Source organism: Grus americana, chromosome 19 (genome assembly GCF_028858705.1).
Source record: "Grus americana isolate bGruAme1 chromosome 19, bGruAme1.mat, whole genome shotgun sequence".
Taxonomy (NCBI): domain Eukaryota; kingdom Metazoa; phylum Chordata; class Aves; order Gruiformes; family Gruidae; genus Grus; species Grus americana.
The window spans coordinates 10,446,292-10,474,016 of record NC_072870.1 but is presented as its reverse complement, the minus strand read 5'-3'; the positions used below and the strand labels follow the sequence as shown (position 1 = coordinate 10,474,016).

The following is a 27,725-nucleotide window of genomic DNA, read 5'->3' as shown; positions in this document are numbered from 1 at the left end:
TTACCTCCCGCCCCGCGGGTTCGGCCGCCCGAGGAACTGCTTGGCGGCCCCTGTTACAAACGGCCGGAGCGGCGCGTTCGACCTCGAGTCCGGGGGGTCGGGGGCCAACGCGCCGGGCGGGAGGCTGAGGTAGGGGGGCGCCCGCCGCGGCCTCGGGGGGCCTGAGGGTGGGGGCACGTTAAAGGCCTGGTCCCGCGGGCGGGGTGAGCCGGGCGCGGGGCCTCCTCGGGCCTTCCCCTCCCGTCAGGCGGCCGCTGCCGTCGCCTTCCCGCCCTGCGGCGGTGAGGAGCCAGCGGGACACGGGGAGGCCTGTGCCCGGAGTCCCGCCCTGGAAAGGCGGTGTGGTGGGATATAAGGTACCGGCCCCAGAGCGGTTTGCGAGCTGCCCCCGCTGAGGTGCGGGTGATGGGAGTGAGGGGGTGGGTGAAGCGGAGCAGGTGAGGGTAAACCCAGAGTGTTGGCAGGATGAAAACCCACAGGTGTCTCGAGTGGGACAGGGCCACAGCGTATCGGGGCCCGTGTGTGGAAACGGCCTCGGCACAGGTGTTACTGCAGACACAGCCGAGCGCGGACCGATGGGGAGCGTAAGCCAACAAAAATGCATCGAACGCCTGCGCCTCAGACGCAGCCCAAACATCAAAGTGCAGCCTCAGATTTCCCTGCCCTGATTACATGCCAGGTAGGCAGGCTTTAATTGGACTTACGGTCTCTAACTTAAGGCTGTCAGCTTCTGCAGCACCCTAGTGCAGCCAACTAGAAATCCTGTGGCTGCTTAATTTAGGCAGCAAAAAAAACCCCCATAGCCTTCCTTGAACTGTTAAATAATACAGTTGATCTGTTCATTCTTGTTATTTATGTATATAGATACTAAGGTCCTCCCAAGAAAATGCAGGGGAGGCAATTAGGGAACTGGATTTTTTTTTCTTCTTTCTGCATAAAAAACATCTTTAGTGGAGGAGTTAATTTACTTGAACTCATTATGCAAGATCTCGTAACGGAAACATTATGCAGAGTCATATCGCTGCACAGTTTGCAGTTTGTGTATTTTCATGGTTTTCTTCAGCAAAAAAGAAAGCTGGCATCTTGTAAGGAGGTATAGTTTCTCGCATTAGAGAATCACTAGCACACCGGACTATGATGAGCAAACGCCTTTGCAGGGTCCATTCGGATGTGGGCTCCTGTGTCACTTCTGCCCCTCCACTCCCAGAGCACATCGACAAAATAGCAGCGCCCCAAATTTTATATTCTCAGGGTGCACATTGATAAACTACGTATGAAAAGCACCGTTACATTTCATGTAACTTTTATCCACAGAAAATGTTTTTGTTTTGTTTTTTTTTTAAAGTTGCTAGAACATGCAGCTTGCTTGTTATCTACAAAACAAGTGAAAAGACAGAGAACCCCTTCATGCTGTTCATTTGCATGCCCCATCTTCTGCCTGGAAGAAATACTTGTTCTTTAGGACATAGTGGCTTTGAAATAGGATACTGCCTGAAATCTTTATTGTAACGTTTGACTTCAAAAGAGACGCTACTGGGTTGGAAAGGAAGGCATGCTAGTGAGTTGGTCCTTAAAAATAATGAAATTTGGTAAGAAACTACTAATGTTTAACAAATAACAAGGTCAAGGATAAATGTAATCAGCTGTATTCTCCCACAGAATAATTTTCTATCATGCAGCCCTACAAAAAGTCATTTGGTGGAATTATGGCAGCAAAGACAAAACAATTGATGTTTTCCCAGTCCACTGCTTTACTATTATTATTGAAGTTGATGGCATGCTATAGCTGAACTATATAGTTTGGTCTTAGTAGTTCAAATATCTTTAACTTTTACTAATTATGTAACAGCTAAATCAAAGTTCCTGATTTTTTTAAATATGTCTTTGATCTGCTTACTGGTCTAAACGCAGCCCAAAGTGAAATGAAATGCAGTGTTCCTGTGCCTGCCAACCACGGAGCTAACAGCTGTGGAGGTGCGTGGGGAGAAAATGTCTACAGCAGCATTGTAGCGTTAACTTCTCTCACATCTTTTCAAACTCATTACAGTGCCGTTTGCTCGTACAGCCTCTGTGATCAAAGAACGCTTGCTTGCATTTCTTGGTTCTTTCAGAGGCACAGTTAATTATCTGAATCTATTCATAGTCTAAACATTCAGCATTAATATCTATGCTGGTTGCTTCAGGGCAGAGCTTGCCGCATTTGTTATCGACTATAAGCAATGAGAATTAATTGTCTCTTATTAATTCAGTGGTGAACAACTTACTTCGTACGGCTTTAAAAGCGGGAGACGGCCTCATGACGCAGTGGTGTGCTGTTGTTGAGAGAAGCGGGTTGTTCTCGCTCTCGTTGTTACTTGTGCACCACAGTCCCCTCGGCTTTGCTGGCTCTGTTGTTGTAAATCGCAGCTCCAGTCCTGGAATTGGTAACAGGGCTCTGCACAGACACAGCAGACCTCCCACGTAATTTTTGCTTCACGAAATGGAGTTGGCATCTCGATAGTTTGCTGCTTGTCCAGACACAACTCCGCTTTGTCACACCCAATTAATGCCTTCATTCTGAATCACATTGATAGACTTGTGCTCACAGGCAGAACTCATTGCAGGTCTTGTGCTTCAAGCATTTCAAAAATTAATATCCATGAGTAATTTTGCATAAATGCATAGTGCCATTCAATTCATGATGGAGGCCTTTTCTCCCTAGGAAGTGTTCTAAAATAAATACATACACCAGTTACCAGAAAACTCTGCTATAAACGGTGACAACTGTTGATGAGACATTGTTGGCAATTAATTGCAATTGTCCCCAGGATAATACGGGCTGTTCTTCTTTAATTCTGAAGACTATATGGCTATAACTGGGAAGTAAACAAGCATGAAATCAGCATGGCCACAGCCTATAATCCTCAGACTTCACCTTTCCATTGGCCAGTGGCTAAGAGAACCTCATAAATTTAAGAATATTCCCCAGCATGTCTGCCTTAAGGAATCTGATTTAGAGGCTTAATCTCCATAGGTTTTATGATTCATCACATTTGACAGACAAGGAGAAATTTGAAATATGGCCCATGTGCACGGCTGTAACTCCACTGACATTAGGCATCTATCATCATCTACTATTTGTATTCTACTTCTTAAGTATTTATATCTCCCATTATTGAATTCCTCACAAAAATCTTTAAATGTATTTCTCTTCTCAACAACTTAATGAGGTCAGGAAGAACCATCACAGTTAGGAAAGTGAACAAAGAGGGTTTTCTGCTCCGGGCTTGCAGGAAGACTGTGATAGAGAAACTGAGCACATCTCTTGTCAACACTCTGCTGGTACCCTGACCCACTGCGTCATGCTTTTTTCCACTTGCACACTGTTTGTTTGCTAATAAAATTAATACAGAATGTTCCCACTTGAAGACATCTCAGCTGTCAAAATACAGTACTAAGTGAGCTGCTGTTTAAAATAATTTTATAGACAAGTAGGTGGGCCTTGAGTACTTTCAAAGTACAGCTGAAGACTGTATTTTACAGTGTTCCTAAAGATGAGCTGTCACAACATGTTGGTATGCGGGTTGGGGGTGAATTAGTTTTGGATCTTTGTATTTTCTTACAAAAGGCTGCGCTGCTCTTATTATCTGTACCACAAATTCCAACAACGTTTTTAAGAATTCATCTGCAGTTGAGTTTTATCCCTCAGAGCATCACACTTTATCTAGGGTCTTAATTTATATTCATCAGTGAGGATGAAAATAAAATTTAGCTTTAATTCAAAGGCTAATTTAGATTTCAGTATATGATTAACATTCCACATACAATTACTGCCATCAAAGTCAAGCATATGCATAAATCTGCAGGACTAGGGCCAAAACATTTTTAAGTATCCACTTATTCAATACATTTTATGTAAAGAATTATTCTTATCTATTATTTATGCAGGGGCCTTAACTAGGTAAATCTTGACACAGCTAAGTGTCTCTATATAATTACTCATTTTCTTACTTTTCATCTGGCCTCTACTCTATACATGGTTATCTAATTCTTCCAGCAGTTGGGTATGAACACCTTCACTAACTGTAAATACGTTACTCTTCTGCATGAGTGTATATAGGAGCAGTAGGAGTATTCAGCAAACAATCTCAAAAACTAAGCTTTCAGGAAAATGTGTAACAACTCCAACAAGTAATAGCATTGACTGTATAATTTGGTAAAACAAACCATTAAAAAAAAGAATCAACACTAAATCATAAAAAGCTATACCAAGTTATAAATCTTTCATTAAAATACCATCGTTCAACTACAGCAAACAAAGTTCAACTAGTCCACTTAAGGCAGAGTGGAATCACCAAAACTTTAATACTATATTTTTGGCATGCAATATATACATAATTAAACAGTTTAAAAACATATACAAGTGTAGTATACATAACGTAAATGCAGCCTTGCTGTGGATTGTATCTATCAGTACATTCACGGCACCAGTCATAACATTTGCTAGCAAGAAAAACAGTAATTGATTTTTATTAATAGCACTAATCAGGCACATGTGCGGCAGCTTGCCTTCCCTTCTGATGGGCACAGCCTCCATTTCATGCTTTTTACTGGTGTTAGGGGGCTTTACAACGTTCCAGCAACAGGGCACAGTGGACCCCTTCACAAGGAGCTTTGTGAACACCAGCGTGAGATCAGTCACTACAAAACAGATAAGGAAAGTCAGACAGTGAGCAATCACCCATATGCAGTAGGATAGGTTTGCCATCCGGCGGGACACAGGGTCCGCATACGCTTGTGACACGTGAAGAAACAGGAAGAGCACGAGAACTGTCAGCAGTGAGAAACACACTGCTTCAACCCAGCCTTTGACTGAGCTTCTGACCTTCAACAGACAGAGTCCCACTTGGACGCTCGCCATATATATGGCTAGATATCCAAAGAGAGAGAGCAGTCCTTCCCTGTTGGCATTTACAAAGCCAACCCTAGTATCTCTGCCATTGCTCCCATGCAAGATAAACATCTTCAGAGAAGTAGTGTTAAGAATAAGCTGATAAAGTACGGCAAGATTTATAGCAACGATCCAAGAACTATTTTTTGGAAATATGGCTAAAAGTAGAGATGCCGCAAGCCTCACAAATGCCAAGGTAAAGAAAAAATTCCAGTGCACTCCATACTCTGAAGTATGTTCATGATACTCTATAGATTTAACGCTAAGCAGTCGTCCAATGCCAAGAAAAATCAGTGGCCAAACGGAAAAGAACTGCCTGGCCAGATTGGAAAATTTTGGTTGTGTCACAAGAGACTTTTGTCTAACTTCAGGACAAACGACAGCATTACCAAAAATAAAAGCTCCAACCCCAAAATCCATAACTCCTGTTCCATAGGTCTCGGCTTTGGCATATCGCCTCGGATATTGTGGGAAATCCACTGCTAAAATGCTGATTGATGTCAACACATTGACATAAACGCGAAACACAGTTATTGCTGGAATGTATTCTGGATCCAAGTACGTCTCCTGGAACTCTCTTATAATTTGCCTAAAAGGCACTCTGATCTCATGTTTTCTTTGGCTGTGTATTTTAGAAAACACTCCGGCACAGATGGCTGCAATGATAGCTGGCATGAAAAAGATGATTGGAGACAAGACTGTACAGGAGAACAGGAGAGGAGATACTAGCACAAGGAAGTCTAGCAGCAGGCTGTATGTCCTTGAACTTAAAGGTTTCCCACAGTGCAAGTAATACAGAATCAAGAGGAGTCCTCTGCAAAGCAGGCAGAGTGGAGCTAGGGACAGGCCAAATGAAATTTCCACCAAACTAGTTCCATTTAAGTTGCTGATAAAGGCTTCTTTCAGGTGTTTTTGTGACATGCTTCTTTCTTCCTCTGAAAACACAAATGTGAACTTGAATCAGTTTTGTAAAACAGGCCTCTTGGAACTGCATCAAAAATGGATCTTTTGTACTGGTTCATTAAAACATACATTGATTCCAGAAGTCATCTGGTTCTGAGTTACTCTTCAATTTAAAGAACAGCCCCGGTGCTGCAGGCGCTGACACTCGGCTCTGGCCCGTGAAACCGGGCAGAAGCACAGGCACCGGCAAGGCCCGACTGAGCTCCGGCATTACAAATCCCGCTCTCTTCCAACAAGATTCTTAACATCATTTTTCTTGAAGATCTCTAAATATCAAATGCTCTGTTAAATATTCACATTGTCAATAATCTTACTGTACGTCCTGCTCCGCAGAGTATACTTAGTTACATTCCCTATAGTGTAAATGAAACAGATGTGTAAAACCGTGACCCTAATGAAGTTTCTGTTGCCCGGTCAGCAGAGTGTTGCAATAAAACCAGCAGCAAAATCCCCGCTTGCAACAGAAGTGCCCTTTTAAAAAAGTCCCAGTCCCACAGTGACCCTTCGCAGCCAGGGACCTGTTTCAAGAGAATATACGTTAAATGTAAAAAGCATTAATTAGAAAGTCAAACTTGCTGGTTTGTTTGTTTAACCCGCAGCGTGGGTAGCGACAAAGACTTTGTTAGCTAAGCGCCCTCCTCGCACAACCCGGACAGCCGTTTCCCCGTGCAGAGGGAGCGCTTACCGGTTCGGGAGCGGGGCCCACGCCCGGGGGCCCGGCCCGGCTGCAGCCGGAGGGGGATGGATGTTGCGGGGAGAACAAACCCGCATTTCAGCGCTGCCGTCCCTGCAGAGGCCGAGGTGCCGGCGGGGCGAGAAGACAAGCCCCGGCGCACCCCGGAGCAAATTAATCTCTTGCCCTCGGCGCCCCAGGCCCCTTCCCCGTCGCACGGCGCTCTCTGGCTCTAGCGGAGCCCCCGGCGCGGCTGCCGCCAGGTCCCGGGCCAGGCCGGGCCGCTCCTCCGCAGCGCTTCCCCCTCGTCCCGCCCGCAGGTAAACGCCGGCCGCGCTCCCCGCCCGCACTTTCGCCAGCGCGAAGCAGCCTGCTGTTCCGCACCGCCCGATTCACCACCGGCCATTGCCGCCGCCGGCAGCCCCCGCCCCGGCTCCGCCTCCTCCGCCGGCCGCGCTGCCCGCCGCCTCGGTCCGCGCTGCCCGTCCGCTGCCCGCGGTGAGTGCGCCCTGCCCTGCCGTAGCCTTGCCTTGCCTTACCCTGCCTTGCTCTGCCCTGCCCGCCGCCCGGGGACCGCGGGGGATGGCCGCGGCGCTGAGCGGAGCCACGGCCGGGCGCTGCCCGGAGCCCGCCCGCCTTTCACCTCCGGGGAGGGTCCTGCCCGCAGCGGCTGCGCGCTCCGGGGGAGGCCCGGGGTCCCGTCCGCAGCACGCGTGGTCTCGCCGTGGCCCGGCGGAGGGGTCCCGGGGAGCGGACAGGCCGTTGGGAGCGGTGTGCGGGGCTGCCGTGCGACCTTGGGGCCCGGGCGAATGTGATAGCCTGTGTCCTTTGGGGAACTGGGTTAACTGGCACGAAGATCTCCTCCGCCAGCTTTAAGCGACACCTCTCCTAGGAAAGCGTAATAGCGTAACTAGAGCGCAAACCCTTTAAAGGCAGGGAGGGTCTTGATGACGGCTGTGTGTACCATGAGCTCCGTGCGCTTCAGCTCATGGGAGAAAGTAGTTTCTAAATGGTGTTTCTGTGCCAGGTAGGAATGGCATGGCATGGCATGGCATGGCATGGCATGGCATGGCATAGCATAGCATAGCATAGCATAGCATAGCATAGCATAGCAGTAATGCTAGTTTCAGCTGCTGGAAGAAGACAGAATTCTTCCTGGCTCGATGACTGGAATCTCTGCATTTATCAGAGAAATTCATAGGGTGAGCTTGACTCACCTGGGGTTGGCTCCTACTGATTTTTAGAGGAAACAGGAAGAGGACAGCAAGCAAGTGTATCTTATTCCTGCTGCAATACAAACCTTCTCTGAGTCACTCCTTTTCCAAAAGCACTAGCTTCTCCGACACCCTCAGACCCACAAATCTGTCCTATTTGTCCTAACAGGAGGAATTTAACAAAGTTGCAATTTCTTGCCAAGAAACCTTGCTTTATTAGTTCCAAGAGAAACAAAGCATTGTATTCCTGATGGAAGGAAAGATATATTATTCCCTCCAAAAAAGCTTTATTTGCAGGGGCAAACAGAATGTATGACTATTACTCTGATAGTGCAGGTAGGCTTTCTAGCTCCAGCGTTACCTGAGCCCCACTGGGATCAGTACTTCTGTCTGAAGCCTTTGGGCTCTGCTTATGGAAATCCCTGGAGAATGACATTTCCAGAGTTATTTTGTTCTAAATGCCTTTTTAGATTTTTTTTTTTAATTATTTTAAGTATTTATCAGCTTGATTTGAATTAGATACCCTAGAGTAAAGGCCCTCTCCAGTGTTCCTGTTCGTAGGGCTGGAAAAGATGCCAAAGCAGGTAAAAAGAAAGCCAGGAATTGTGTGTGCTAATTAAATTTTACTGCCAGGAAAGAATTCTTGGCTTATTTCCATGCAGTCAAGATTAGGTAACTACTCATGTATATTCACCCCTACTTCATGAATTGACTGGACCTATTAACTGTGTGGTTTTGAGCTGTGTTACTAACACCAGGTAGGGATTTTTGTTATGCCATTGGCTTTAACGGGGCAGGTGTTAATTCATGTAGCAAGCACATCCTTCAGGGTATTTTTTCAGTAAAATGAATGGACACATGAGCTATGCAGTATAGGTATCACAAGTGATTGTATTTTCAAATAGTGTTTTTCTTTTGGCTAAGCAATCACTGTCTCTTCTCAAATGAAGCGATGTTGAGCAGGAGTGTGCAGGGGAGCAAAAATAAGCCCTTTCTCTGGTCTTGCAATATCAGCTGCACAATGGACTTAACTTGGTTGGTGCCAGCGTAATACAGCGAACACATGGGAGGGCACAGAAAGAGTGGGCAATAGGCAGAAACTCGTCTGTAGAGTATTGCATAATTGTGAGTGTCCGCTCTCTGAGAAGGCAGCAAGCTTCTTAATGTTCATTCAGAGGAGAATAACAGAAATCACTTTGATGGCAATGCTTAACTGCGTTGCTAAGCTTTTTTTTCCCCCTTGCTGTGCAAAATTTTGTATTACTGGAAATGAACTACTTATGCTCTCTGCAAAAGATAATAATGCTCCTAAATGAGTACCTTATTGTAGCTTTATTTTTCTTTAGAAACATGTTAATGGGGTTTTGCAGTATATTTTTCCCTTTATTAATGAGCTTAGCCTATGGAGTGTGAATGCTGTTAACTAAATTTAGTGCTTTTTTGGTATAAACAAGGTGATACTGTTCACTGACTTGGTTAACTTGTAAAGAATTGCAGATTTATGTTACTAAATACAAATGAGTAGGGTTACTTTGGAGCATTTTCTGTCAAGGAGAAGGGGAACAGAAAAGGAGTATCTAGAATGCAAAAATCAGGACTGGCACCTTTTCCCTTCTTCATTTTCCCTTCTAGCCTCTCTCTTCTTCCCCCCAGAAATGACAAACAGGACCTGAAATCTCTCTTTTGGCTAAATTTTCCATTACGTTTGTACAACAAATGTATCCTTCCAACTAATATTGTCAAGGACATGGGAGCCCAGAGGCTAAGATTTAAATACTTCAGGTGATTCAAAGGGGACAAATCTTCACCTAATGCAGGCCAGCTCTTACAACAGCACCGTTTCTTTCCCCTGGCTGCGATGTGCGCGCTCTGCAACTTCACTCGTGGGGCCCTCAATCTCTGCTCTAAAAATGAAAATCTCTGCTAGGAAAACCACATTTGTGTAGGACCACCACAGCTTTCAGCTCTCCCTTAGCATCTGCAGCCTTCCTGCTTCCCTCTGCCCAAGGCAGTGTTTGCATCGAACGCATGACATTCATAGGCTTAGAAATATGCCACTTAAGAACATTGTGTAAGTGTGTCTGTGCTGAACGACCTGCAAAATTACAAGCGCCAGGTAGTGTGAGTCTAAGGACACGTTCTTTCCGAGTGCCTTTGTTTACAGCCAGAATTACCGGCCATGAATTCAGTTTACAGTGTTGTCAGCCTGCCATCTCTCATGTGCTAGATGATGCCTTTCTAAAAACAGAGCACCCCATGGGAACCATTGATGTCGGAGGAGGGCAACTGGAAGGAAGACTAGCTCAAACATACTAAGTTATGACTCCTGCTGAGACTGAATTTCTGTTACATGGAAGCAGTAGAAGAGCTGTAAACTACGGTGGATGAGGTGAAAGTCCAGCTATATATCCAGCCTTTGACTGGTGATGGTCTGACGTCCTCTCCAGGAAAATGGCCAAAAAGAAGATTGAACAGAATGACCTCAGTGAATCATTTGAAGAAGAAGTTAGAGCGTTTCTCAGTGATGAAGAGAAACTGCATCTTTTTGATGACCTCACAAAAGTTAATCCGGTGACAACTACAACAGGTAAGTTGCCAGCCAGGGGAGTATCTCCTGAGGAGTTACTTTCCCTGGTGGCTACTAATATATGGTAGTTACTGTTCTCATCACATTAATAGTATCATGAACACAGTAGTTAAAGATTCAAAGCCTATTAAAGCCTATTCGAAGCCTTAGAAAGTAACTTTTGGTTTGGTTGATTTTTTTTAAAAATACTTTTGTTGTAGATTTGGCCATGCTGACCTCCTATCAAGCTCTGCATGCAGAGCTCACATTTGTATTGTTGGTTCAGGTAGCCAGGGTGTGGTTGAGACTTAATGCTATCAAAGGACTCCTGCATGACCTTGAGATTGCAGTTTGGTGTTATATGAACGTATCAGAAAACGAGGCTCTGACTTAGAGTCAAAATATATCCATGACATTGGTTTTGAAAAGTAAACTCCTCACTCGACTTTTAAAGATGATCCTGTTAAGAGAAACTAAAGCCTGTTCCTAGTGCAGATGGGGAATTCTTGGCTCTGTTTGTTCTGCAAGTGAACAGATTTGCTTTCTAGGACTATGTGAAACGTCATAAAAGCACAGGATTTATTGAATGGAATAGTTAGAATGTTTAAAAATAAGGGCAATTCGTGAAGACATTATTAAGTATATTAGACCTATATCACTCTCTTGATCACCTCACTCCCTATTAAACCTAATAGGTAACATATCTGAAGATTTTTGTTACAAACAGGAAGAGTCAAATACACTTTTCAGAAGATGCTAACAGAAGGTGTATCTTTCAGTTCTGAAATGTCTTCAAGCAAGATATACAGTCAACTTGTTTTATACAAATGCTGGCTGCAGCCTGGTGGCTTTAAATCCATTTCAGCCTATCTCCTGCCTCTATTCACCTGAGCTAATGAGAGAGTACCATGTTGCACTTCGTCCTCAGGTAATCCTTGCATTTGAAATAACTGTCCTTCTGCAGAAGCCAGATGTCAAGTTCTTCAAAATCTATATAAGAAAAATAATCCTAAAGGATAAACCCCATTTCTAGTGAAATAAGAGTTCTGTTAAAAGAGCAGTACTGCTTTCAGATAAATGTGAGAAGACCTTTGCTGTCCATTGCTGCTGAACTTTGTAATTACTGTTCTCTAAATACGAATATTCTCTTTTACTGCCAGGATTTAAAACCTCACATCTTTGCAGTGGCTGAACAAACCTACAGAAATGTCCAAAGTCAGATAGACCCCATAAACCAGTCTATAATTGTTAGTGGAGAAAGTGGTGCTGGGAAGGTAAGGAGATTTTTTTATGACATGGTTCTTAAGTTTTGAGATTTGCTAGTGATTTTTAGTGCATAGTATTTCAGTGCATAAGCAAAGACAAAGAAAAAAATTCTGACAGAGCATGTATCCAGTTTGCTCTAGCACGACTCTCTTGAAATATGCCTGAAGCATTAAGTGATTGCTGCAGTCAAACAGACTCTACTAAATATAGCTGCTCTTTAGGTGACATCTGTAATTTCTGGGAGGGCTAGATTTGAATCATTCAACAGGAACTGCACCTGAGTTAATGTCTCAGCCTAGTCTGTTAGGCAGCTAGTCTGGGTCTCAGCAACCCCTACACAGAGACTCAGAATAAGCGGAAGAGTTCAGATCCTATCCGAGGCCCTTCTGTAATGGTCCATCCCTATTCAGCAAGATACTGAGGATATTTTTAAGCCTGAGAACAAAATGATTTGCTGAGTGTTAATGACTCAAAAGTCCATTTACATTCAATTCATCTTAAGATACTAGCTGTTAATTCTAGCTGAGCTTCCAGATGGTTACATCTTGGTAAGACTGCATTCAGCAAAGCGCTCCGACTCCAATAGCATTTAAATGTGTCTGTTGCACGTAAGCATGTGCACAAAAGGTTTCCGCTGAACTAGAGCCATAAACCTGACACAATTACTCTCTTTAGCATCATCGCCAGCCACATACTGTGTTTTCAGAAGCTAGCCCTGTTTCACTAACTGACATAACTAATAATGTAGTAAAAACAAAGGCCTATTGTCAAGCCTCTCTCTTGCAGACCTGGACATCTCGCTGCCTTATGAAATTCTATGCTTCTGTTGCTGCTTCAGTTATCTCTCCAAAAGGCAATGAAACTGTGGAAAGGATAGAGAAGAGAGTCTTGGATTCCAACCCTGTCATGGAAGCATTTGGTAAATTAATAGCAAAAATAAATAGCAAAAATAGTGGCCACTGTGGCAATTTGCTTTGTTAATACACAAGTCTAAGGTAGCTCTTGGTCCTCTCCTTAAAAGACAAACTCTTCAAATACTGGAGCTATATACAAATCAAATCACCCTTAATATCTGCATGTCCTACATGGAAAAGTGGAACCACTCTGATTATGCTGTATCTGTCACTGGCAATTTCACAGGAAATGCATGTACCCTGCGGAATAACAACAGTAGCCGTTTTGGAAAATATATCCAGCTTCAGTTAGACAGGTAATAATTACTGTGTAAAAACCTTATCTATTGTTGTCGTCTTCTAAGTCTTTATCAACCTATTTCTGAAGTCTGCCATAGAATATTTTATCTGTCTTTAGAACGTATTATTATTGTATCTTTTTCTTTTCCTGCAAACTCTCACCCTGATCTCTGAAAGAGAACAATAGAAAAACAGAGAAGCAGTTAAGAACTCTGAATAAAATATTACATTAATAACAAAACTGAAAGTGAACTGCAAAGTATTCATAGTCAGTTGGTATCATAACAACACAACACCTATCAGATTCTGTGAGGAAGTTTTGTTGAAATCTTTGCTTTTTTTTTTTTTCCCCCCGCTCTAGATTTCACCATCTGAGTAGTGCTTCCATTCAGACTTTCCTTTTGGAGAAGACCAGAGTTGCCTATCAGGCCCCCAATGAAAGAAACTTTCATATTTTTTATCAGGTTTGCCTTCAGTTAATTTTGCTAGATATTTCTGACAGTGGGGATGAAATCACCAGATTTAGCATAGTTGCAACTCATTATTTTTCTGTCTGCCATGCTTCCAAATTAAACCATGCTCCCAGTGCATTAATCGTCATTGTCTCTGAGATGTAAATACCAAGGGTTACCTTGTTTTCTGTCTCCAGATCACAAAAGGTGCCACTGCAGAGGAGAGGCTGGAATGGAACCTTCCAGAAGGGGCTGACTACTGCTGGCTGCCAAATTCTGAAAGGAACTTAGATGGTAAAGATTAGTTTCACAGACTGTCCACTTCTAATGGCTGTAACTTTAAAGGCAGGCAGGCAAAAATGCATCTGCCCTATTAAATCCCATGACCCAGGTTGGTCAGCCAACAGCTGACATTTTGCAAAGCCAGCTGCATTAATGTGATTCTTTTTAAGTTTCAGTTCGCACTCTTAAGAGTTCACCTGCCTTAAAACAGCAGTTTCTGGCCTAGCGAATTTGCATCTCTCTGTGGCTGTGTTTAGAAACTGTCTCGTCTTTGGATGTGCTTTGGCAACCTGCTGCCTAACTTCAGAGCCCCGCAGAGTCAGTATTCAGTCAATGATTTGGTTCTCCAGCTTGTACTCTGGGATTTACCAAGAGAGCATCTGGCTTCCTTGATCTCCTTTGACAATTCCAGCTAAATTGGAATTCCAGCTAAATTGTAGAGTGTTCTGCTTGCCCGTGTTTGTGTGCGTGGCTTTCTTTTAAATAGCACCTGTTTGGCTTTTCAGAGGACTGCTTCGAGGTGACCAGAGATGCAATGTTTCACTTGGGCATTGACCGCTCCACGCAGAACAATATTTTCAAGGTCAGGTACAACACATGGTCACCATGAGGCTCCTCCTGATGTTTGGAATGTCTTTTTAGCATGGGATTTCTGGAGAAGTAAATCTGTATCAACGTACAGATCATGGGTTGTTTGGTACTCCTGACTGCAGCTACACATTAGGTTGCATAACCAAATATTAGTTCTTAACTAAAAGCCTCCACCTGTGAACTTGTTTTCCTTCAGTAATTGCAGCATTAGGAATTAGTGTAGAAGCTTGGAATCCACTTGCTTTTTTTTGTGCAGAAATGTTTTGACTTGTCCTGTTCTGTGGCTAAGGGAAAGCTGAGGACGCTGCCTTGGTGGCGGGGGGAGCTCTGTTTTAGAAAACTGAATGATTGATTATATTTCAGGTTTTGTCAGGCCTTCTCCATCTTGGGAATGTTCAGTTCTCTAATCCAGTGGATGAATCTCAGCCTTGTGAACTAGAAGACAAAGCCAAAGGTGAGGCAACAAGCATGCCGTGCTCCAGAGAGTCTTGTTATCCTAGCGCAGATGCCTAATAGAAAGGATTACTACGCTCTTCTGCTTGCTAGGAAACTATGAAGGTCATGGACAGACCAAAATTTAAGCATATTTTTGTTTGGTACTTCACGGTTTCAAAGTACTGAACAAACCAAAACCTAATGCTCCCCTGCTCTGAGAGATAATATCCTTGCGTTACAGGTCAAGGCAACTGCACCGTTAGACAGTCATTTCAGAAGGATTAGTGGCAGAACTTACTCTTGATTGTAATCTTATGCTGACATCACAAGACTTCCAGAAATTTGACCCAGAGTGGAGAGCAGGGCTTTTAAAATTAAAGCTTTGAAGTTTTGATGATAAAGACTAAAACTCCACTTAGTAACAGCAAATCTGTTAAACTGCAGCGCAGAACATAGGTTGTTCTGCATGTCTTTAGGAGGCTTGTGGATCTAGTTTTCCTCCAGAATTACAACACTGTTCTGAATAGTGAAGTTTCCTACTGTTATTTCACATGCTCTGAAGTCACGCTACTTAATATTCAAATGGTTTTGCATACAGTTCAGGTTAGAAAGATCTTAAATGCTTCATTAGCAAATACTCATTCTTCTAATGAAGGGATTCCATTTCCTTACTATCCCAAAAATTGATGTTTTTTTTCCTGGTCATGGCTGTTTGATGTTCTATATCTGGATTTAGAGGTCTCTGCTCAAAAAAAGGTGAAAAACAAAGACATACCTAGAGACTACTCTCTAAAATGTCTAGTTCAGCATGACAAAATTAAGACTTTTTTGATATTGTTTCATTTGAAATATAGTACCTGCAATTCTAGGGGTACTGTATACCCAAATTAAGAGACTGGTCTTGCAAAACTTTCTTCCAAGTTTGGGTAAAAAGATCCAAAAATCCGTATTTAAGTTGGTGAGTTTACAGAAGTGTCATTCTTCTATACTATCTCTAGACCTTCCATAACTTTAAAGGGGCTGCATTCATTTGACACTCCAGATAACCTTGCAATGTTGGGGTTTTTTTTTTCCTGAACAAGATTTTGTGAAGACCGCTGGAGATTTGCTGAAGATACCTGTCGAGGAACTGCTGGAATCATTAAGAATTCGAACAATAACTGCTGGAAAACAACAACAAGTCTTCAAGAAGCCATGCTCCAGAGCCGAATGCGAGACTAGGAGGGACTGCCTCGCCAAAGTGATCTATGCTAAGTAAGGACACGTAGGCAAGGCTCTGTGCTAATCCGTATAACTTTAGTGAGGGAATAGGGAGGCCAGAGAGATTTACTGTCCCTGGTTTTCTCTGCTTGGACTCAATAGCAGTATAATCCTCCCTTCCCCTCTCAGCACACCCTTGATTCAGTCGTAGATACTGACACAGCTGCAGTATCTAACAGAGAGATCTTCAGAGAACTGCTGTTTCAGGTCAGCTGGCAGCATGTCATCATTTTTTGTTTCTTTCGTGTGATACTGGTAAAAACAGCAGTAAAAGAACACTACTCTGATTGTTGTAAGCAAGCGCTTTCCAACTAATCCAGTTGTCATTCTCTGCAGGTTGTTTGAATGGCTCGTTTTGGTCATCAATGACAGCATCTATGCAGATCCGTCCGTGTGGACCAGCTTCATAGGTATGGTTTATTCATCCCTGGTGTAAGTGAGTAACCGTAAGTCCTTCAAGCTACTTCTAGACCAAAGTGCACTGTCTTCCCATATTCCTCCTAGGTTTGTTGGATGTTTATGGTTTTGAAGCTTTCCCTGAAAACAACTTGGAACAGCTTTGTATTAACTATGCCAATGAGAAACTGCAGCAGCACTTTGTAGCACACTACCTGAAGGCACAACAGGTAACACCCCACTAAGATCAAATGTTAAGTATCTCATTTTTCAAACTGCATCTTTTGTCTCTTTAATTGTATTTCTGTGCTTCTGGTCAGATTGCAACCTTCAGTTGAGCACACCCCACAGAAATCAGTGGGACATGAGTAAAGATTGCTTTTTTTAAAGAGGAGAGCGCGAGGCAGTTGGTGGAATGAGACAGCTTTCTTTCCTAGGGTACTGGCAATCTGTTCCCTGTTATACAGCTCCATTGGCTCTGTGGCCTGTTTGCATTCCCTCAAAGAGCTGAACACTTAAATTCTTGAGGTAACTGTAGCCTAAATTGAGATTCTTTTGGAAGCTGCTGCTTATACTTGATGAAGAGAATTAACATGGTTATAAAGTGCCTATATGGGTGGGGAACCTCTAGATCTGGACTTAGTGTGATGGCAGAGAGCCCAACAGAACCTTGTAACCTGAACGTCAATAGCACGTGATACCTGGTGGAGGTCTTCTGCTGCAGGGGAACAGCTTCATAAGCCCAGTTGTCATGCCGGTACCTTTAAAGACAAAAACAGACTGCATGTCAACCTTTATTTTTGAATGCGGAGGTACACAAGGCACATGAGTTGTGTTGTTTCACAGTAGAGAAGGTATTTGCACCACACAAAATACAGTCATTTGCCTAACTGGTCACACACTGCTAATTCTAGTTCTCTGAACGCTCTGAAAGCTACAGAGGCCTGGATTGCTACTCTACTAGATGTACTCCAGTCCTCGTTGAATCCTCCACATGACACATACATTACCGCAATGCCCTTTGCCATTAACTGGAATCTGGGAAATTGTTTTCTTTATGGCACCAGCACGATGGTACCTTCTGCCTCACAGCATAGTTATATCAATTTATTTGGGAGAGAAGTATCTCTTTGACCATAATTTGTGCTTTCATATGCCCAGCCTTTTTTTTTTTTGCCTGCCTGCCCTCATCAGTATGCCAGGGGTTAATGGTCAGTGATGATGGAAACCAAGTTCAAGCACACAAATGCTTCCCTTGACACTGATTCTTGACCTGTGTTTATAGTACCCCTCCCAATTACTGCCTGCCCTCTTACCTCCCTTGATCTGGCTGTGTCCCAAACCACTTACACGCCATTAGTGGCTGTGCTGAGCAAGCTTTTGGCAGGAGACTTTTAAAATAACTGGCCGGAGCTTGTGCTTGTTAAACACTCCTGACAGTTTGTTCTGTATTTCAGCATAAATACCGTACAAATTAGAAAACAGTATCTTTCTCCATTTCCTTTTGGATCAGGCTTTGTTTTAAATGGAGCCCAGTTAGTAAAGTCTGGCACACAGTGGTTGGTTTAGGGCTGTGTCCCAATCTAAGGAAGGAGTTCGGTGTGCTCCTTGCCCTTCAGGGCAAAACCCAGTACAGCCAGGAGAGGCTTAGTGTGACTGTAGTCTCTGTTTACTCTGTAAAGCAGCCTCGCAGCCCTCTGATAAATCTGTGAGGCTCCCAAATACTTAAACAAATTGTTCCAGCAGGAGCTGCTGCTACATACTCAAAAGCTACCTGGGGCAGAATATCCTCATTTGATTTTTTTTTTTTTTTTCTCCCTTCAAGATTACCATTGAACCTGAGTTGAGCTTTGGATGAGCAGGCTGAGCCTGGGATTAACTTGTTAAACAGTAACTGCAGAAAGGCAGGCAGTTATTTGAGCTCTAGTGCCCTCTGCTGCAGAATAACCGCTTTCTCTCTTAATTCAGGAAGAATATGCAGCTGAAGGCCTACAGTGGTCTTTCATAAACTACCAGGATAACCAGAACTGCCTTGATCTGATAGAGGGCAATCCTCTCAGCATTTTTTCTTTGCTGAATGAGGTAAGTGTGGACTTAAACCCTTCAGGCTTTTGGCTTAGTTACCTGCCTTCCGTCCCATGCCACCAAAGAAAACACGAGTGCTAAATTAGTAGGAAACTTGTCGGCTATAAAGTTTCTGCAGAGCTTATTTTTCAGAACAATCACGACACTGCTTCTTCGTATTCCAAGTCATCTTTTTTTCCTCTGATTCAGGATGTTCTGATTCAAATATGAAGCCTGAATTACATTTTCTGCTGGGTTCCCCCCCCAGTATTTCACAGCTTGCACACTCAAAGCCACTCTAAAAGTAAAATGAGCACGATTATAATTTAAAGTGATTTAGCTTTTAAAGACAGTTCTTTATGACAAATAAGAGATGCTGCAATTTTGTCTCATTTATTATGCAGGAGTGCCGTCTGAATAGATCCTCCAACACTGACCTGTTTCAAACTCGGATTGAGAAAGCCTTGTCTAATAATCAATGTTTAAGTCGAAACAAGTTTAGTAAGAAGCCTAACTTTATTATTTCACATTATGCTGGCAAAGTCTGTTATCAGCTGACAGCAATGGTGGAGAAAAATAAGGTAGGTGTTTGCAGAAAGAGCTGTTTAAAAAAAAAAAAAAAACGACAAACCCCAAAAAATCTTACAGACCAAAAGCAATTTAAATCAAAGCACCACTAACATGTATATTCAGTGATGTTTACTGGATATACATACCTTGCTCCAAATAAATCCTTCAGGCCATGTAAAACTGGGCAATGTTCTGGGTCTAATATTTAGTGAACTGCCACTGGCACAAGCAAATGCTTTGTTAGCAGACCTTTCCGCTGAGGACTGTGGACCACATATCACCAAATTAGGGCTTCTTTCATTCCTGAGACAATGCAGAAGTGTTAATGGCATCAGGGCATTTACGTAACCATAAATATAGTGCTTCATTTCCCCCCCCCCAAAAATCAGATAAGTTTATGAGAAACAAGAGCATGGACTTGACTACTGAAAGTACCAGGAAACTCAAGTTTGGCTTTGTTGGGCCATCAGGGAGTAAGTGAAATAGGTGATGCAATAAAATACCATCTTTTTACTTTAAAGAAAGACTTTCTAACAGACCAATATCTGTTGCAGACTGTCCTATAGGGATTAAACTAGTCTTGAGACTTCTAGTTCACTTAATTTCTAGTTCACAATTAAGTTGTACAATGAGAACAATGTTGGGAGCAGTCATGCACTTGACTGGGTTTGCGAAATGTTCAGCCAAACATTGTTTTCTGTCCCTGAATCTGACTGACTGAATGTATGTAGTCAAGTTTGAAACTGTAGCTGTGCTTAAATCAAAGTTGGCGTAAGAAATACTATTCCATCTATATACATGGAATTTTTAATCATTTTCAAAGGTGGCAGGTTTCTACCTAAGTCCAAATACTAATGAGTCAAGTTTGTGTTTGCAGGACCCCATTCCTCCAGAGCTGGTCCACGTTTTGCAGAATTCTAAGGACCCTTTGCTTCAAAAATTATTTCCTGTGACAGAAAGGAACGAAAATAACATCAAACCCCAGAATAGAGCAGCTGTTGTTACAGTGGTGTCAAAGTTCAAGGTACATCCTCTTCAAGTTTCTGCTTTCTACTGCTATCTTCATAACTAGATGAGAAAACAGTATAGTTGGACCAAGATCAGTAAATGTTATTAAAATGAAACAGCTGTAAACCAGAAATAGCTTAGACTCCAGATGTTCTCTGGGTTTTAACTCACTCTGAGTTTACCTTTTCCTGCAACAGTTGGGAATCTGCCTTTGCCAGGCTTCTGCCTACCTGTTCCTCTGGAGGGGTTAGCTTCAACCGATGACCCTACTATCATTTCGGAAACTTTCTGAATTTGCCATCAACAATTTTACAAAAGCATCCATAGAGTGGATTTTTTGCTCAAGCTGTCCTTATAGAAGAGCTGTGCTAATACTGAGTCTGTAAAGCCAGCCTTGCGAAAAATGGCTTCATTGTTTTTATAGAAGACCACCAATTAGCTAAGCTACCTGTGGAGGAGGCGTCCCTAATTAAACCTGTATTTGTTTTCTACAGGGTTCACTTGAACATCTCATGCAGATTTTGAATGGCACCACACCGCATTACATCCGATGCATCAAGCCTAATGCTGACTGCAAAGCAATGACTTTTAAAAGAGAAGAGGTAACTTTTCAAAAGCCTTTCCTCACCAAGTCAATGAGAAGCTTCCTAGAGACATTGTGCAGGGCTTTGCACCGGGTCTCTTATGATCTTGAGTCACTTGCAAAGCTCATTTCAAAGCACATCTTGAAATAGCTTTTTGTCCTTTGCAGCTTCCAGGATAAACGTCCTGTCAGAATCACTGCTGATGCTTGTCTGAAATGGAGCTAGTACGCACAGCAGCTCTTCCAGATGCAACTTACTTGTTGCTGTATGAGAAGTTCTCTTATCAGAGTGCTCCTGGGTTATTTGGGGTGCTACCATCCCAGCCCTCCAAATAGATAAAGGTCATCCGAGCGCTTGGCAGTCCTGGTCACACAGATATCTTCACGGGGAATGCCCACAACAAAACTTTGCTTGCTCCTAGAGTCAAGTCTAGTCTGGGACAAATTAGGTCAACCGACAAGCATGTCTGGGAGCAAAGCAGCAGATGCTAAAGCTATAACTAGAGAACCTCATCTGATGTAAAAACAAGCAGCTGGAGTAGCGCTGCATTCATTTTAAACACTCTTGAGGAATACCAACACTGGGTTTTCATATTCTGCTGCAGTCAGCGCAGGGTGTGTGGATACCACAAGAGAGGGCACACGAGGACTGTCCCTATGTGTTAGCTCTGCCCTGACCCTACTCCAGGTGTTACTCAAAGCAGTAGCTTGGTGGCTGTGCAGTCCCCTTCTCCGTCCTGTCCGTTCGTTCCCAGCTGCCAGCGTGGTGGTGCACACCAGGCAAGCTCAGGCACGGCTGCTGAGCTGAGCTGCATGTCACCTGGGCCGAGCACACACAGCTTCCACAAAGAGTAAGGCTAAGAGCTGCCTAAACCATCTCAATTTATGCCTCAGGTTCTCAGCCAGCTTCAGGCCTGTGGAATAGTCGAAGCCATCACCATCAGTGCAGCAGGCTTCCCTGTTAGGTAAGTCCAAATTTCTTGAGCAACTTCTTCCATAATCCATTTCTATAGCAATTAGTGGCACGTTAGTTACTCAGAAGAGCAGGAAATCTAAATACTTTGCAGTCTGTTTCAGACCAAAAAACTTTACTGATTCTTTCAAAGCTATCTGAAGAGTTCTGCTCACTGCTTGCTTTTAAGCTTATTTGAGCATCTCTCTTGGAAACAAAAATACCTGTCACAAATTTGGACTGCTGTTCTGTGTTTTGGATAATGAAACTCTGCTCGTTCAGCAAGTCCAAAAGTGCAGTAACAGCACAACAAGCAGTGCTAGTGCAACTTGCCTTCAAGACAATGGGATTCTTAAAAATACACCAAATGCTAACCAAGTCCAGATGTGTCCGTAACACACCCTGGTCTGAGAGCTCACTGTACCTTTCTGGTCTGAGAAGCTGGGGAAGAGATGTTTTGATGTGGACTGTCACATACTTAAACTTTCTAATTGAATGTGCCTTCACAGTAACCTTTTCAGCAATTAAATTACAAATGGCATTCATCTAAGTGTAGTCATCTCAAAGTCGAGCATCTCATCACAGCCAGTCACCTTGCTGGGCTTTCTTGACCACCTTTAGAGGATGGAGGGAACAAGGCCTGAGCTCGTCACGTTTTTGACAGTTCAGCGTTGATGGGGTGAAGCTCACAGTTATCATAAACAAGCACAATTCCTACCCAGTCTTCATTACGGGCAAAAGTCACTGTTATTGGGCAACACGCAGTCTCCTAAATTTCTTCATGAAGCCTGTTGGTGAATAGGCATCAGCCTATTTGCATTCCATGTGCTAGATCTTTGAAGCCATTCTGCAATTTTTCCCCCTCAACGGATAAGTTATTTACCATATAGTAAATGATAGTTGCCTAGAATTAACTGTACGTTTGTCTATCAGGATCCCTTTCCAAAGCTTCACTGAGCGCTATGAAATACTGAGAAAATCATGTGGGTCCAATAAAAACAGAGCATGTGATAAAAGCAAATATCATACTGCCGAGAAAAAAGGTACGTTTCTTTCAATAATCCCTCTGCTGTCAAAAAAAATTATCACTGCACCAATGTGGTATCGCATAGATCAGACACAATTACTGTATTCAGCACTAGGGACACCACTGTTCTCAAAATATTTTTCCAATCTGTCACCAACTTGAGTTTCCAATTTGCCTAATGCTTACAGCAGACTTTTTTTAAAAGTGCAAATCTTTCATTTTATTGCTGTTTTTCTGTGTACCTCTTGGGTAGAAAACTTACAGTTAGAATGGTGTTTGGGGTTCCCCCCGCAATGTAATTTGATTTAGAGTTGATTCTTGAGTAGACTTGAAAACCACTTACCTTTTTGCTTATATTCCTTCTCCTTCCTTTCTTTCCCCCCCCCCCTTTTCTTGCTGAAAACACTGACCTTCCAGCTTACCTGGATTCTGCTGCTTCTTCTACCTTTTGCAAACTTCTCTATGCGATTATTTTTTCTAAGCAAGAGGGAGGATGGACTTTAAAAAAACACAATCCGATCTACAAGGTAACATCTTTGGTATGAACCCCTGAAAGGAGCTCATCAGGTGGTTACATTTAATATCGAAAGTTGCTGCAACCCCCTACTCTCTCACAGATTGAGCCCATCTTCACCCAATGTTTAGTAGCCAGCAGATGTGGGAACCAGGACCATAAGTACCAGCCTCTGTCAGATAAGTAAAATGGCTGGAAATCTATTCACCCTTGTGGAAATGCAATGAAGTAACGAAATACAGGCTGGGAAATTACTTACACGCCCTATCTTTCTCCCTCAATTATAAATCCATTAGCTGAAATGCCTCATTGCGATAGGTTACTAGTCCTTTTTATCTTTAGCAGGTAATAAGCAGCAAACAAAGCAAAACAATTTCCTAAACAGAGGGATAGGCTTTTGGTTCCCTTATCAGCCCAGCCCCATTAACACCATCATAGTTACCAGGTGTCTTCCTGTAAGCAAGAATGAATTGCTTATATGTTTTCAGTACCTTAAAATGCTCTCATCTCCTTAGAAATATTTATAGCAGAAAAGCAAACAGTATCCAGGATGGAAAAAGATACAAAGACCATCAAGTTCCGTCACTGGGCATGCAGAAACTCATGCAGCATTGCCTTGAACAACACAATCTCTTTCAAGGACAGGTCTGAATTAAGTCTACCTCTATTTCCAAGTAGAATTATCTGGCTAACCTGTTTGTCTCATAATGTAAAAAATTGTGTACTGTCTCCCAGAAATGGTTTTAATAACCTCTTACTGCTGCAATAAACTCCTGCTTAGTACTGTAGCTGCTTCCGATACCCTGTGAAAGCTATAGAATTTTGCAGAATTTGTTTTCTATTCCTGCATCTTTCAGTACATTAACGCCACGAGTCCAATTCCTTGCTTTTTGCTCTTTGTTCCCAACAGCTTTGAGTTTTGGGTATTTCATCAGATTTTCTTAGAACTGAGCTGCTCAAATCTATTCTTAGTCGCATTGCTGTTGCTTTCTAATGTTTCCACGTAGGATGCTTTAAACAATGTGAGAAGAGTTGAGTCCTCTGTCCGTTTCATTGTCTAGACCTACCCAAAATGTCATCCGTTACCTATGGAGAGGCTGCAATAGAGGCGATAAGACAGCACCCAAACTACAGCTTAGTTAAACCACACTAAGCTGGTTTTAGAGTTGCTGGCACATAGCGAAAGCTATGTTGTCCTATTTTTCCCTCCAACACAGCTAGATCTTAGTAATGTCTCAGCCATCGCCTCCTGCCCTCTTGTTGTAGGTGTACACCCCCTAAACAGCCAAGAAGTCTCAGTGTAAAGACAATTATTTGGTCCTGATTTCCAAGCTTTGAGATACCTTCTCTTCAACGCTTCATTTGCAGGCGAGACTCCAGTGGTGGATGATGACAAAGCATCCCTTTCTGTTATTCGTGAGATCCTTCAGAATGTTGTTACTGCTGAGCAAACAGGGAAAAGAGCAGAAAACACTTCAGTGTACTGTGGCAAAACCAAAGTATTTATGGCTAATTCTGTGGTAAGAGTGCTGTTTCCTTGGCTAACAGTCCTGGAGCGTACTTGCATAATGGGGATTCTGGCACAGATTAGCACCATGGTTTAGGTGATGTTCCTGCTAATACCAGTGTGACCAGAATTGTGCATTTTCCTTCAAATTATTAAACTAAATCAAACATCCATCAGAAGCCAACTATCAGCAGCTCTTTGTTTCATGGCATCCTTGCTGTTAATGGACAAGGAGTTGCACTTGAGTCCAGTGGTGTCAGTGGCCTCCCAGTTGGGGTAAAGATTGCAGCTTTCCCTAACTTCACCCCACAGACTTGGCTACTCTGACCGGCCGAAGCAGCTGCTTTGTGAAAGAGATGAAGGAGTCAAAGGCACTTTTGCAAAGCTTGCATACTGGAGGATGCAGCCTTAAAGAACCTCCTCCGAAGGAGCTAGTTTTAAGCCAGCTGCTGCAATTTTGGGAGTGTCTACTTCCCCCCCCCCAACTCTTTTTCCCCTCAGATACTTAAAACTTTCACACGTTATCTAATAAGCATTAATGAAGTGCTCTCACTTCTAAAACCTAATCCAGCAGTCTTAGGACACTGAAATGCACATGTGGTTTTCTGACAAACACCAAGAGACTGTAGAAGAGGGAAGAGTTGTGAAGACAACTCCATCCCAGAGTACTAACTGCAGGCTTGTATCCCCAATGCAGCTGGAGCAACTTGAAGCTAGAAGAGCAGAGGCGTTAAATGAGAAAGCATTTTGCATTCAGTGTTGCTGGAGAAGATTTAAACAGAAGAAACTAGCAAAGCAGAGGTGGTCTGCAACCGTCATCCAAGCAGGTAAGTTGATAAGGGCATGGCTGAACATAATATAACGAGCAACATTTCCAGTTACACTGGGTGTTTAGAGTGGCAGGAGTGGTTATGTTAATTGAACAAGGAGAGAGCTTAAGTGCCATCTCTCTTACATTGTGTGCAAGAGCTTCTGAGATTCTTTGTACTCAGATTTCTTTTAATTAAATCTTCAGCTATCCGTTCCTGGTTAGCCAAGAATCGCTTCCAAAGGATGCGCAGGGCTGCTAACGTTATTAAGCATGGCTGGAGGAAATGGAAAGTAAGTACATTGGTACGGGAAAGCATTGAAATTGAGTGACTGAGGCTTTTTGGTGTTTGAGAAAGAATGTTGTCAAGTAACAAACCAAACACCGTCAGTTCTCCAGAAAAGTCTTCTCAAGCTGAAGAGTAGAAGATGGATGCCAGTCTTGTACAGCTGCTTCTACAGGGCAGCAGCACAGACTGCAGAATGAACCTGTTCCTTACCTTCATAAAATGGGAGAATGTCCCGAAGGGTGTCCTATCCTTTAGGATGCCCTCTTCATGAGACTCTTAGTTTTGCAGTTTTAAATTTTGTTCAAGATGTTGGAGAATCTTGTTCCAAGAATGTTGTTCTGCATCTCTTCATCAGGCAAAAATGGCTGCATTAGCAGCAGCGGAATTGGATGAGGGTGAAGAAAAGGGGCTCTTCTCAGTTCCTGGACCTACAGCCGTCTCAGCCAAACCACCTTGCTCTTTGGAAACAACTTGGCCTCTGCATGCAATAATCCAGTTCTGGCCCCTCGGCCTTGTGCTGGCTGCCGCACCTGTAACTGTACCGGGCCTTCGGAGAGACCTGTCCCTGCTGGCGTGCCTCAAAGTACTTCAGGAGAGCGACTGCCTCAAGGTGGAGAGCTGTTTCTTTGGCTGCGGCATCACCTCCATTAGAGCTCTCCCACAGGTAACAAACCTCACGCGCTCGAGTCAGGGCAGCTTAATTGTTCTGCTGAGTTCAGGAACCTGAATTCCACTATCGAGCAGAGCTAAACTAGGTGCATTAGTATATGCCAGTAATTCTGTATTAACTTCACTCTGCAGACAATGGCACAGACTAATTCACAGAGGGGATGGTTCAGGGCAGAAAGCGGGTAGCAGCCCTCACGTACTTCATCTCCCGTGCACATGCAGAACAGTCAGATACCATTTACTGCAAACAGGCCATAGCCCACACTGGCTTCTCTCAGGAACTGCACTCCGGTTACAAATCACCTTGTGCTTGGGTTTTTCTGTTGATAAATTTTTGAGGTTGCATAAAATTATGTGAGCAAGAATGTAGTCTGTGCTGGTCAGTTACTACAAGTAGGAAGAAGCAGTACCAAGTTCAGTACTGACTAACTACTCAAGTCTTCAGAGTTTAAGCTAATTTCAGTTCAAATTACAGACTACAGTACTGGTACTCTTTGTAGTAGTAATTTCTCTTAAATCCATTTGTACTAGGACTCCTTTGGAGGTCTTCCTCTCTCCTTACTCGTATTCACTAGTTGCTTGTACACTAAAGCACTACTTAGTCTGAATAGCAAAATTAGGTCAAAATCTGGCAAAAACATCAACTGACCTCTCCACCTCTTTTTCTTCTAGGGCTCTATCAAGTTTCACTGTAAAAAGTCTCCCCTGCTTTATGCAAACGTCAGCCCCCATACAGCTGCCTATTCCATCACTGGATTTAACCAGATTTTATTGGACAGAGAAAAACTCCTTCCAACATAGGTTTTGGCCGTCTGCATATACTGTACTTTTTCCTTCAGGGAAGGACTGTCTGCGAGCTGCTGCTTTCAAATTACTCAACATCCGTATCTGCTGCTACCTCAGAGCTTTCTATATTGATGCATTGTACGTATAATATAATATACTTCAAATGTAGAACGCACGGGGGGGCATTCCTCCGCTCACACACACGCATATAGTAGAGGAAATATCAGTACTATGAGAACGCTCAACATAATTAACATAGATCCAGTGCTTTAAGCAATATATACTTGAACTGAACACTTCTGGCACTACCTGGGAGAAGCAAGAGGCTGGTAATGAGAGAGCAAATAAGGCAAATATTTGTGATGCGTGCTGGATTCTCGTGGGGAGGTACAACTATTCTGATTGACCATGGGCGTTCGGTTCATCACAACGCTTCTGACTGCGACCAAGGAAGTGAGCCGCAGTTAACTGTAACACTAAATGCAGACGTCTCAGGGAAAAGCGAGACTGGGCTCTTGCTTTTTATCTATACGACCAAAATACATGTACTCTCACAACTGCCCTGCGTTTCTAGCACTACCTCTGCCAAGGGGCCAAGGTTCTCCATACCGTCTCTTTGCTGCTCACGTGGGTCTTGAAATTGTTCAGCTCTTCTGTGTATGCCACTTTTAAATAAACTCTTAAATACCTTGTAAAGGTGTCCGACCATCCGCAACAAGCTTTAGGT

The 27,725-nt window shown here is 43.2% G+C and overlaps 2 protein-coding genes and 1 long non-coding RNA gene across 16 annotated transcripts; 1 reads left to right on the top strand and 2 right to left on the bottom strand.

The window, feature by feature from the left end:
- The first annotated feature begins 7 nt into the window (after window positions 1–7).
- Window positions 8–27,689, top strand: MYO19 (myosin XIX). Of its 9 annotated transcripts, none has more exons than XM_054848037.1 (25): window positions 8–129; window positions 6,887–7,064; window positions 10,228–10,367; window positions 11,126–11,274; window positions 11,507–11,620; window positions 12,399–12,531; window positions 12,753–12,822; window positions 13,167–13,269; window positions 13,455–13,551; window positions 14,046–14,122; window positions 14,494–14,584; window positions 15,648–15,819; window positions 16,162–16,235; window positions 16,330–16,451; window positions 18,190–18,303; window positions 18,690–18,866; window positions 19,733–19,879; window positions 20,358–20,465; window positions 21,341–21,411; window positions 22,332–22,441; window positions 24,308–24,459; window positions 25,144–25,273; window positions 25,462–25,547; window positions 25,899–26,207; window positions 26,885–27,689. In XM_054848037.1, exons 3-25 carry the CDS (start codon window positions 10,232–10,234, stop codon window positions 27,011–27,013), a joined length of 2,871 nt encoding a protein of 956 aa, XP_054704012.1. In that variant the 5' UTR covers window positions 8–129; window positions 6,887–7,064; window positions 10,228–10,231; the 3' UTR covers window positions 27,014–27,689. The 9 variants fall into 9 exon arrangements, with proteins under 9 accessions (XP_054704012.1, XP_054704011.1, XP_054704009.1 ...); XM_054848036.1 differs by having other exon boundaries at window positions 10,141–10,367; XM_054848034.1 differs by having other exon boundaries at window positions 10,029–10,367.
- Window positions 4,322–7,620, bottom strand: PIGW (phosphatidylinositol glycan anchor biosynthesis class W). Of its 5 annotated transcripts, XM_054848050.1 has the most exons (3): window positions 6,579–6,880; window positions 5,963–6,411; window positions 4,322–5,865 (listed from the first exon to the last, which is right to left on the bottom strand). In XM_054848050.1, the coding sequence occupies exon 3, from the start codon at window positions 5,849–5,851 to the stop codon at window positions 4,331–4,333; it is 1,521 nt and encodes a 506-aa protein (XP_054704025.1). In that variant the 5' UTR covers window positions 5,852–5,865; window positions 5,963–6,411; window positions 6,579–6,880; the 3' UTR covers window positions 4,322–4,330. The 5 variants fall into 5 exon arrangements, with proteins under 5 accessions (XP_054704025.1, XP_054704022.1, XP_054704023.1 ...); XM_054848047.1 differs by lacking the exon at window positions 6,579–6,880 and adding an exon at window positions 7,106–7,620 and having other exon boundaries at window positions 4,322–6,411; XM_054848048.1 differs by having other exon boundaries at window positions 4,322–6,411.
- On the bottom strand, window positions 12,412–25,907 carry LOC129215257 (uncharacterized). 2 transcript variants are annotated; one of them, XR_008579944.1, is made up of 6 exons: window positions 25,754–25,907; window positions 24,283–24,382; window positions 19,002–19,158; window positions 16,923–16,982; window positions 13,437–13,543; window positions 12,412–12,474 (listed from the first exon to the last, which is right to left on the bottom strand). It is a non-coding gene; the product is annotated as an uncharacterized LOC129215257 (long non-coding RNA). The 2 variants fall into 2 exon arrangements; XR_008579943.1 differs by lacking the exon at window positions 12,412–12,474 and having other exon boundaries at window positions 13,214–13,543.
- Window positions 27,690–27,725: the final 36 nt, after the last annotated feature.

Excerpts from the sequence above, each read along its gene's own strand:
- PIGW (XM_054848047.1), bottom strand. The coding sequence starts at position 5,851 with ATGTCACAAAAACACCTGAAAGAAGCCTTTATCAGCAACTTAAATGGA.
- MYO19 (XM_054848037.1), top strand. The coding sequence starts at position 10,232 with ATGGCCAAAAAGAAGATTGAACAGAATGACCTCAGTGAATCATTTGAA. Across the intron at positions 24,460-25,143 it reads TATTTATGGCTAATTCTGTG|CTGGAGCAACTTGAAGCTAG; the intron begins GTAAGAGTGCTG and ends TCCCCAATGCAG. Across the intron at positions 25,548-25,898 it reads ATGGCTGGAGGAAATGGAAA|GCAAAAATGGCTGCATTAGC; the intron begins GTAAGTACATTG and ends TCTCTTCATCAG.